Source organism: Morone saxatilis, unplaced genomic scaffold (genome assembly GCF_004916995.1).
Source record: "Morone saxatilis isolate NCDOM2014 unplaced genomic scaffold, NCSU_SB_2.0 Contig21, whole genome shotgun sequence".
Classification (NCBI taxonomy): domain Eukaryota; kingdom Metazoa; phylum Chordata; class Actinopteri; family Moronidae; genus Morone; species Morone saxatilis.
In genome coordinates this window covers 3,222,768-3,234,641 of record NW_023339774.1, presented here as the reverse complement: position 1 = coordinate 3,234,641, position 11,874 = coordinate 3,222,768, and the positions used below count along the sequence as shown (strand labels likewise).

Genomic DNA, 11,874 nt, shown 5'->3' with positions numbered 1-11,874 from the left:
CCATATTGTCGCATCTAGGTAAACCATAGTTACCTGGTTAACCTGGCGTCCAATTTCGTGTCACCTTGCACTCGGTAGGCCTGGTGCCCAAAGACTCATCTTGTCTGCTGTGCTTGGACTCTGTGCTCCTCTCATTTGGACTCGGCGGTCTCGGAACTGGTAGTCCGTGTTCTTGGACTCAAGCAAAGGGTGCGCTGTCTTGACGTTACGCACTGTCCGTGATGACACATTAGGCAGCGGTGAGCGACCCCGTGGAAGCGATTGGGGTTCAGGTGTCTTTGCTGTCCAGCACATATGGGAGCGATGGGGGGAGCTGGTTGGGTTAGAATATTATAAACTTCAGATCCAGGACTGCGATGTGATCAAGTTTTCCCGATAGAATATCTCTCAACGTTTTGTTTTTTATTGTTATCACAAGATAATGTTTTGTTGAAAAAATAATACAGTTGCTGACAGCTTTGTCATGGTGTAGGAATGCGAGACAGGTTGCTGGTCAGCAGGCCACTGCTCTCAGAACTCTTGGCTGTTGCATTCAAGGAAGCTTTTGGACATCTGGAATTGAAATAAACCAGACAGAGAAACAAACGACAGAATAGTTGTATTTAGGAGTGTCAAGCCTAAATAGGAACACAAAAGGAAACATGGTTGTTAAAAAAAATGGCTCAAATGTGCTCCGTTGCAACGTTATCACAGAGTTGTTTTATTGTGGGAGGGAACTTCATTTTCACTGAATTCCGGGCTGCCCAGATACACTGTTCTGAGTCTTATATTTTGCTTTTTTTATCAAAGCTGTGAAAAAGCTGGACGAAGCAGAAAAAATTTGGGAATTACTTAACAATTATTTTCATTCGTAAGATTAAACTAAAGGGAAGACAATTGACGAAAGCATACTGTAGTTGGGACATTCTGTGCAGCGGTGGAGAACGACGCACTGAGAATCAGTTTAAGCACCATTATAACATCTTAAAGCGTTTTGTCCACCCAAGTATAGGTATTTGTCTCATGTGTGTGTCAGTGTGTGTGTGTGTGTGTGTTGGATACAGCCGTTTAGGATTTGTGTATTTACTTTAAAAAACGGGGGTCATCCCGGGGACTGAGGCAGGCCCCAATAGAGTTGTTTGCTGTGATATTCAGATTGTAGCCTTGGATCAGGTTTTGGAGTGCCGCTCTCTGTGACATCCTGTTAGTTACTCGCAGTACTTATTTTGGTCTCAATCAGGAGAGAGAGAGAGAGAGCAAGAAATAGCCAGAGATGGGATCAGATCGACCCGGTCAGATCGCTGAGAGGATTTAATCGGTTCAGGGTCTGAAAATATTCCACCTTTTTTCGAGGGGTTTGGTTTCAAAAAGGAGACCTTAAAAAACCCCTGACAACCCAAGATCACTTCTTTAAATGACTAATATCAAAGGAGGTCTGTTTCTAAAGGCTGGTGCTGGTAGGGAGCTGAAGATGAGACTCTTCACACTCTGGATCCTCCAGATTAAAACTAAAACACTAGATGATGAGCTTCAGGTAAACCTGATTTTATGGTTGTTTGGCATTTTGAAAATGAAGTCTCTCATCACTGTGGCTTTGGTCTTTGCTCAGAGATTCTTAAACACAATTCTCTCTCGTGTTTAAAGATGAGAAATGCTTTACAGGAGGGAGAAATCATGTTGAATTAGGAGGATGAAATTAATACAGTGTAGACTGTATTCTGTTTTAGCAGCATTCGAGCCACAGATTCTGGTTTTGTTAAAGAGAATAAATAATAATAATAATAAGCAATTATTGAAACATTTTAAGACAAAGAGGGAAACTTCACGACTTCTTAAAGCAAATAGGACACTTCTCCACTCTACATTCTCTACATTTCACTGATTCTGAAGGCTAAACAACAGTCCAATGTCCTTTCAGATTTACCCCCAACACTGACATGTACAATTTTGGGAATTAAATCACTTTTTTTAAAATATAAAATTTTGCAAACCATATCCTCTACAAATACTTAGTGATGATGATTTTTTTTTACAACTTTTTCATGTGATGGATAAGAAGCAGGGTTTCAGAGGAAGGAGCTTCATATATAAGACTTTGATATATTCAGTTTTTTACAATAACAGCTTTATTTGTCTTATTATATATGTTCAAATTTAGACTATTTTGGAAAATATATTATTGATAATAATCAACAGAGCAAATATCTGAATTTGTAATTTGATTTTAAAAGACAAATCTGTATTTATTCAATTGTTTTGGATTGAGAATATTCAGGTTCAGAGATTTTCCAGTTCATGTCATGTCAGATTCAGAGACAACTAAATACAGATTCTGAACCACAAGATGATCCAGACAATATCACAACATTTAAAATATCCACCAGCCTTTAAAAAAACATTTTCATTTAATTCAGTTCAGCAAAATTAACATTTATGAATAATAAAATAATAAACAGGTCTATTAGAGTTGCAAATATTAACATATAAAATAAAGTTTTTCTTCATTTCTGTCCAAACTGTGTCATGGAATTATTTCATATGTAATCATCTTCACATGTACAACCAATCACAAGCCAGCATAATGCCGGGACCCAGGCAAAAGAGAGGGAGTGTGTGTGTGTGTGCGCAGTATTACGAAAAAAAGAAAAAAAACATTAAACAGACTAAACACGGTCATACTGATACATATCTCATTTTATTTCTATTTCCTCTAATAGCTTCATTTCCACGGTTTCATTATGGCCATTTTTGGGGATAATCTTGATATATGTGTGTGTGTGTTTTGTTGTTTATTCTGTCAGCATTAGCAAAGCTCTGAGGACGAGCCGGAGACTCTATCAGCCCGAACAACAAATTAACTAAAACAATGATATCTAAAGAAAAATAAGAGCTGTTATACTCTCAACACCAACAAAGAAAAACAACAGCGAGACGGCACTCTGCAACCTGCTAATGTTAGCAACTGATGCCTAATTTCCTTTTGATTACAAAGACATCCCACGCTCTCCTCTCAAGTGACGTTTAATTGTTTCTCAAAGTAAATCATCAACTCAGCAAACTAAATTTGACAAACAACAATAACAAACTTGCAGCGTAGGGAGACGAGAAGGAGGGAGGGGAGAAAGGAATGAATTAATTAAAAGAAAAAGACCCATCGCCCGCAGTGGATGTGAAACAGAGATGAAAGAAAGCAGACACGACTTTTTTGCCTTAAATGAAGTGTGTTAGCGAGCTGGAGCATATGGGAGGGCAGCAACACAGCAACAAGGAGAACACGTTTAAACACAGTGAAATGACACCTGAAATATTTTTCTGAAAAAACAAATGCAATGCAGAGCCAAGAAGGCAGACTGTGTCCATGTTCCTTATGTTAGAGATCTTAAACTACAACAAAAATATGATTAAAACATTATAAACACTGAGCACAGTGTGATTGAAGGCTGAAGAAATGTGCAAATTTAAAAGAAAAATGTCACCATAAGTTCCAATTAAGTCATTGGACAAATCAAGGAGGATGAAATGACTAAAATGACACTTAAAGGTACAACATGTACGTTTCTGCCACTAGGGGGTCTCTTTCATCAAAATAATAACACACAGTTTGATGACCTCGTAAAGTAGCGTGGGATCGTGGGAGTTCATTAAACAACTACCACTGCTGATGAACACCTATCTAACATGACTCAGGCAGAAATTGCTCAGGTACAAGGTTTTATTACCGCTATGTTTAGTCATGTTTGCTGACTTCCCTCCTCACTCTCTGATGCATCCCCTGTTTACCTGTTACAGCAACTAGAGGCAAGTAGGAAACGCACCATCACCTTGAATAAAATTATGTATTTCTCTGGGTTTGACCATTATTGGAAACATTGGGGACAATGTAAGTACACAACTCAGCACAATATATAACATAGTTTGCCATAAGTCGCCTTTGATTTATTAAGAAAAACACAGAGCCAGTGTTTGGTTTGGGCTACTTTAGAAACATGGCAGTTCCCATGGAACTCTCCCTCTGTAGATAAAAATGTCTCATTCTAAGGTAACAGAACCAAAGAGATTCTTACATTCAGCTGATTATACACTAAAGAAAACATACCTGTGAGTATTATATTCCATTTTTGTCAACAGATCCTCCTAAATGTTACACACTGGACCTTTAATGCAATTAACTAGGCCTGGCAGCACAAAAAGGTGAGGTGAAGGAAACTTATAAATCCACAAAGAGGACATTTTATACCAAATACACTGTAACTTTGTTAGGTTCCCCATTCCTTTGAAGCCTCACATTAACCTCAGCTGAACTTTGTTTTTGCATCAAACAAGGACTGTGGGTTTTGTCCACCATTTCTTTCAGTGTAGTAACAGCACAAAGGGTATCTCTTTGTGGCCAGTATAGACAAGAGGAATGATTACACAACCAATAACTCTCTCAGTGTACATATATTGTGTAAGTATTGTTTTAAGATAGACCTGAGGTTAGGGTTAGGGTTTGAATTATTTCAACAGGGGGTCCTCACATGTATGGATATACAAATATGTGTGTATGTGTGTGTGTGTGTGCACGCTGTTTACGCATAGCCAGTTTTCTCACAAAGAGAACTTTTGTTTTTGGCCCCTGTGTGTTGCCATAGAACCACGCACACTCACACACACTTACTTTACAGGCATTCCTCTGTAAAGCTGTGTTTGTAGTCGGAGCAGGTGCAAGCTGGGGGAGAGAGAGAGAGAGAGAGCGACAGAGAGAGTGTGTGTGTGTGTGTGTGTTGTATTTCATGTCTGCAGTTATATTCAGTATAAAACATGAGAATCTCTGTTAGATCATCTGTAAATCCGTGATGCCCAGCTATTTCATCATCACCATTGAAATAACAGCGTTAGTAAATTTTGCTTCATACATCTGATCTTTTTTTGCAATTATACTGTTGTCTGGTATATTTCTTCTTTTTTTTATTTAGCGCTCTTTCCCTCCCAACATCAAACAACTTTGTTTAAGTTCCATTGGTCTGGTTTTTATTGCATTTCTGTCATAAATCAGCTCCTCCACAGACTGCGGGTCCTGTTGTGATACTGTAGTTGTTTCTTGTGCATATGTGTACATTTCATAGCTCACATCCAGTGAAATATGCATCTTATACACACTGCTAGATACTCAGTGTGTTTATTAAAAGGAGACAAAGCTCAGACCATGTGTTAATGTCCCAATGACCTTTGACCCTGGAGGGTTTTGTAACTCTAAAACATAAAACAAATTCTGACATATCCCCCATCTTTAAATACAAAACAAATTTTGCTCAACTGAATCACACTCTATTCAACAAATGACTGATATCACCATTCTTAAAATAAATTAAAAGGGCTTCACAAGTACAGTAAAAATGCAAAAATGTAAAAATCTGAAATTATACCTCCTATCCAAACGTATATTAGGTAGGTACGTAGTCTATATTAATTGTAAACTTTAAAGTGAGTAGCACCACTTACAGTAAATTATCAGATTGTTGATTACATAATGTGACCGCTCTGACTATATTTTTAATACCTAAAATAATACTACTATTGATAAAATGAAGAGGCGTTTTATGAAGCAGAGAAAAAGCTGAAAGTGTAAATAAGTGAGAAACAGTGACTTAAATAAAGATCAGAAAATGAAACTATTTTATATTTTAAAGCTACGAAAATTTGACCACTAAATTTATCAGAAATAGTGAATGAGCGACAGTGTTGAGTATCCAGTAAGATCAATATCAGATATCCAATCAAACCTTTAGTTCAGGATCTAATCACCCGGTAAATCCGCTTAATGTTGTCGTCCATTCAGAACTACATTTGAAATATTCCCTCTTAACAAGATTCACTAATGTTTAACTTACATATGTGCTTCCTGCAGAATTAACACACACGTAGAAATGGATCATGCGGACAGCAGAAAAAAATAATTTCCCAGAACTATTTCTAAAAATATAGACCTCAAGCTCAATAAAACTGCCACCATTAAACAAAAGGCATGCTCACACCAAAAGAGAAAAGAATTACATTTTCTGCTTTAAAGAGACGAAAGGAAGACAGCGACAAACAGCCCGGTCGACTGCTGAGAGCAGGAATGAAAACAGCCTCAGCGTTGTCGCTGTTGGCAGCCGGTTTGGAGGCCGGACCATCCGAAAAAAAAAAAGAAAAAAGAAAGAAATTCAGTGAGGAGCAGGAATCTCTGACCAGACACCAGAATGCTGAGCTCTAAAAAACAAATGGAGAACTCAGAGAAAAATCTTCAAGGGATTGATCTGAGTCAAAAACAAGCAGCTGACAGGGTTACAGGTTCAATCTCTACAGCAAGGCACTAACAATGAATTTCATATGTGATTGTTTTCTACTGTTAAAGAGACAGTCCGCAATAATAAAAAAAAATCAACATCCATTGTTGGATTCATTCAGCCATTAAAAACACTGTCACTCTTTAAACAAAAATGTTTTTCAGTTCAAAAAATTTATCTTAATCTTAATTCTGCAGAAAAAAACTGCATACATACACTGAATATTATGCTAATATTCAGGTAATTTAAACAAATAGGACAGTACCATGGTAACATACAGCCTTATGGCATAGCCACGTCTTAGGCATGTCATATATGGTTATTTTTAGGATAAGTTAGACTATTTAGAAATATTTCCCAGTTTTCATGTGAGCAATACTAGACATGTTATTTTTTTTAAATGTAATTTGAAATATTTTTTTTCTTTTGCCTCTATGTCCACAGGTTTTCAACACACCATGAAAATATACAGTGTGATGTGTATATGAATGGAAAGGAGAAAGTGACATTGTTCCAGGAACGGAAGAACCATGTTTATGGGACATTCAGAGTCATAGTGATGTCAAAAACATATCCAATGTACAACAACATAAGAACACTTTCCTTGTCATTCCCATAGTTTAATTTTATTTTATGAATTTCCATTAGGGATAGAGATGTTCCGATACCATTTCTTCCTTCCAGATACCGATGCCAATACGTGAACTTTGCATATCGATACCGAGTAGTGATCCGATACACAAGTTAAAAAATAGATTTTATTTAACAAGAGTATACTACAATGCCTGATTGCCATCATTGTTGTATGGACTGGCTTAGGTTAAACCCTTTTTTTGAATCAGAGAAGGAAAGGTCATGACTTCGCTATCCTGGCGAAAAAAAAGTAGCAGTCCCCAAACGTGACTTTGCTACTTCCAGCAGTGTCCAGCAGCTAATAAAGTATGTGGTATAATATTGGTGCACAAACAGGCGTACTTGCCGATAGCCGATACGACATTTCAGGCAGTATTGGAAGTATTTCTGATAATAGTATCAGTATCAGATGCTCCTGTTTGCACTGTAACCATGGATGTACAGACATCAGAAGAGGACATGAAGAACAAATAATACTGCTCTTTTTATTGTCAGTCCTTTGACATAATGGCTGGTTCTTCAAGTGTGTTGCTCAGTGTTTTGGTCCTGAGCAAGGTTTAGTGCTAAAAACATTGAAACTAAAACCAGCAGAAGTGATTATGAAAATGAACACTAAAAGCCACAACTCCAAACAAGGCCTCAATGCCGAAACTGACTCATGACACGACAGAACCTGCTGGGCTGCTGTGATTCAAAGACACCTGCAACAAAAATAGAACAAATCTTTTCGAAAAAACGACAGGTACAACTACAAAGCTCTACAGTTCCTGCTCTCTGTTACGACTGGTACTCGTGCCAACAAGCAGGCAGAAAGTGGCTCTGAATTTATTTTCTCGCAGTCAAACCAACTCTCCATTTCACAGGCAGCAGGTCCTCTCCTCATTCCGTTTCTCTTGATGTGAGCGGGAGGAAGCAGGCAGGATTACTCACATCACAGAGGTGGAAACAGAGAGGGTTAGAGTACAGAGAGGAGACGGCTCAGAGCGCGGCAGACATGAAGGCGGTGTGAGCACAGAGATCCAAAACCTGGATCATAAGACTGTCGACACAAGACTTTTACAACCGGTTAGTCAGTCAGGCAGTGCTCTTGGTCGAGGTTTAGGGTGACCATACTTTCTAACCCCCAAACCAGGACCATTAAAGCAATATAATGTATGCGTCATCTAATTGTGCCCATTCTTGCCATTCCATCGACTCTGTAAGCAATTGTGCTACCTCTAAAATTGACCTCAAATTCTGGTTGATGACACCTTAAGGTTCTCTACACATAATCTGTAGAACGGTGTAGTAGGCATGCTCACATCAAGGTAGGGTGCAGAGTGGAGTGCAGAATAGACTGCACAAGGGCATTGGAAGTAGGGGTGTAGTAGGGTGCTGCAGCACCCCCGGTTGGATGACAGAGGACCAGCATGTTCACAACTATACATTAAAAAAATAAAACTTTCATCAAGGAGACTGCTGTTTGAGTTCAAAATCAAAAGCCATTGTTGATTTGTTGAGGTACAATTTTTTCCTAAACCGAACCAAACTGCGACCTCAGTAAGCTTTATTTTGATCTGTGTTTTAGTAGCCTAAACCTAACCACACATAACACACATGGTGTGAACTCATCTCTTTCAACGTCCTGCGCTTTGTAACAGCTACCCTACGACTTCTGTGTTACAAGGACACACCATTTTGGGATTGAAAATTGGGATTGTATCTCATCAGAAGATCTGGCGGTCCGATCCCTGGCTCCTCCCTCTGCATGCTGAGGTGTCCTCGGGCAAGATACTGAACCCCAAATTACTCCCAATGCTGCGCCATCAGTGTGTGTGTGTGTGTGTGAGAATGGGTTAGTTAGTTTCTAACGAGGAGTTGCGTGGCAGCTTCTGCCTTCAATCTATGAATGTACGTGATCGGGTGAATAACAAATAGAGTGTAAAGTGCTTTTAGTGGTCGTAAGACTAGAAAGGTGCTATATAAGTGCAGTTCATTTAATTTCTAGCAGACAGTGTTGACAGACAAGGTCAAAGTTGACACCAAAATGTATTAATTTGATCGAAAGATTTCACTGCGAAGACATTCTGTGTCTTTACTCCTGCCAAGGAAAAACAATGGCTCCCACTGGCACAAAGTGCTGCTGATCGTGTGTATAGAGTATAAATCTTACTGTGGCATGAAGACAAAACAACAAGTATAGTAAATACAACACAAGTATCAGAATATTACAAATGTTCAGCACTTAAATAAATGTGCTCTAATGTTAGTTTATATTCAAATAAAGCAACAGTTTGACATTTCTCTTTCCTCCCCAGGAAACGTCTCATCCTACCACTTCACACACACGGAAGACAAAAAAAAAACACCAACCTGTCAAACAAACCACGCTTCCTCCCTGCTCTCCCTTTTTTTAACACCCTTCCTCTCCTCTCCTGGTTTCCCTTCTTTCCTCCTTCCTCTCTCCCCCCGTCCTCCTCCCCCTCCATCCTCCCTCCCTCCCCAGGTCGATGTAGACACAGAGAGGCGGCGGAGGAAAGAGAGGAGGAAACATGGACAAAGCGGGCTGAGTCCACAGAAAAGCGGACTCCTGCCGAGCCAAAGAGGCGGCTGACACGCCGTACATTCAGCCATCATTAACTGCCGATTAATGAGGTCAGCAATAGAAAAACCTCTCAGTGTGTAAAACACCTCAAAGTAATAATCAGAAATAAATCTAATGAGCACTAGAGCCGCTACGAGGGATGATTTAGGATTACAATCCTCTACCTGTTGATTTTGTGTCATCAACAGTCGCCGACTCGAATAGAGATTCAAACAGAGAGGAGCTGCAGGTTGGTGGAAAACAAGATCAAATTCAACAAATCCATTTCCACACACACACACACACACACAAACACAACCAAGCACTAGAAGAATACATTTTAAAGGTGTATTGCATTATAACAAATTAAAGTATAACCTGCGGGTTGAGCAGCAATCGAGTTGAACACCAAAAGGTAAAAAACATTGGCTCCAGAGAATAAAGGGTAAAATATGATTCAGCAAACTCCAGCTGTGCTCCAGGCCTCAGAACAACAGCCAGGGTCCAATTCAAGCAGCTCAAGAGGAACCACAAACACTGAAGACTGATCAGAGAGTATTTTCTGATGATTTCACCCACAGACACAACGTCCTTTAAGGAGAAAGCTCCATTCATGGATGATCTGTTTCGTGCTGCAACTAATGGTTATTTTAATGAACCATTTAGTCTATCAAATGTCCCAAACAAATGTCCATCACATGCTCTCAGAGTGACGTTTTAAAAAGTCTTATTTTGGCCGACCAACACCCAAATGACAAAAAGCTGAGAAAAGCAGCACATTTCTGGTGTTGGTGTGGTAAACCATGGTCTCAGCAGTAGTTTCTTATTTGGTGGATGGCGTTCCATTCTTTTTCAGCTTGAACTGACTCAACTGAGGCCGAGTCTAATCTTCGAGCCCTCCAACTGGCAGCCGAGCACATCGACTGCCACGAGTTTCAATCCAGAATGCCCAAAAATCCCAATACTAATATAAATTAATCAATCAATCATCATCATAAAACACAGTATATTGTAGTTGTAAGCAGGTATAAGTGTTTATGACTTTATTGTATTCTTAATAACTCCTCCTGTGGGGACCCATAATACTGATGAACAAATGGCAATGTAGTCAAACACAGTTATAATAATATAAAATGACTTCATAGGAGAGGTTATAATTGCTGCGTACAACTAGCATATAGTGTGTTATAAACCATTTATTAAATGTTTAAATAAAAGTGCTGTTTTTAACTTTTACTCTATCCTTTATTTATTTATAAAAGTATTGTTTTTTTCTGGGATGAAACTCTCTCAGCTGATAACCGACAACAAAAAGCCGACAGCTGTTTGTGTCCAGCAGCTCAGCTCCGACAGCAGCATCATCTTCATCGCCACAAATTCACAAAACCTGGCAACGACTGCGGCTTTTCTTTCTTTTTTCGGCCCTTCAAAACCTGCTAAAAAAAATACCAACAACCAGCAGCAGAGTGGATCGACTGGTGAGGATTCCAAAATACCTCAGTATAGATCCAAACCAATCACTGATAAAGGAATCAATCAATCTATTACAGGGAAACTAAGACTGTTAAAATGCAAAATAGCATTTATACCAATACATTTCTTTAGATTTAGAAATTCTTTTTAATGTCAGATTATTTATTCTGGCATGAAATTCTTCCAGTTGATTCCCCAAAATCAGGAACAGACAACAAAAAGCCGGCAGCTGTTTGTGTCCAGCTCGGCTCCGACAGCAGCATCATCTTCATCTCCGCAGATTTACAAAACCTGGCAACGTGTGCAGCTTTTCTACAACTCAATGTTTTTTTTTCCTGCTCCCGAACCAGCTCAGCGATTCCAAACATGCAGGAGCATCAGCAGCCTTTTCTGCGGCGACACACACTTAAAGCAGCAATAATACCACCGAAATAATAAAAAAAGGGCATGTTATCACTTACCGAGGACGGCAAGCCAGGAGGGACCTTCCGCACTTTTTTTGTGTGTACCTCTAAAAGAGAGAGAAAAACAAAACAATACATGAGGGTTTAGTGGGCCAAGACTCTTTTATTTGCCTTTTAAAAGGCAGTTCTGGTTTGATTTGCTTGAATTTAATCGATCAGCCGAAGAGGAGAGAGCGAGGCCACTTTTCCCACTGCCGTCGATAAATTTACAAAGAGAGCTTTCACTGCAAACAAGCGTGGCACAATAAGATGCAGAAAATCAAAAGACAGAATACAAAAAGGGCCGGGTTGATTTCTTTTTTTCTTTTTGGTTTGATAAAAGGAAGGAGGGCAGCTTTTGACATGTTTATATTATTTTTCAGGGTTTCTCTCAAGGCGAGCGAGGGAGCGGTCTATCAACTGGGAAGGTGAGACTTTGATGGAAAAAAGAAAGAGAGATGTCTTTTTTTTTGGG

At 39.1% G+C, this 11,874-nt stretch overlaps 1 protein-coding gene across 1 annotated transcript in view; it reads right to left on the bottom strand.

The window, feature by feature from the left end:
- Positions 1-11,333: 11,333 nt before the first annotated feature.
- Positions 11,334-11,874, bottom strand: part of tcf4 (transcription factor 4) — a 140,086-nt gene continuing 139,545 nt past the window's right edge. The window contains exon 9 of the mRNA XM_035668260.1: positions 11,334-11,467. Coding sequence (XP_035524153.1) covers positions 11,334-11,467 — 134 coding nt within the window. The remainder of the gene's footprint in view (positions 11,468-11,874) is intronic.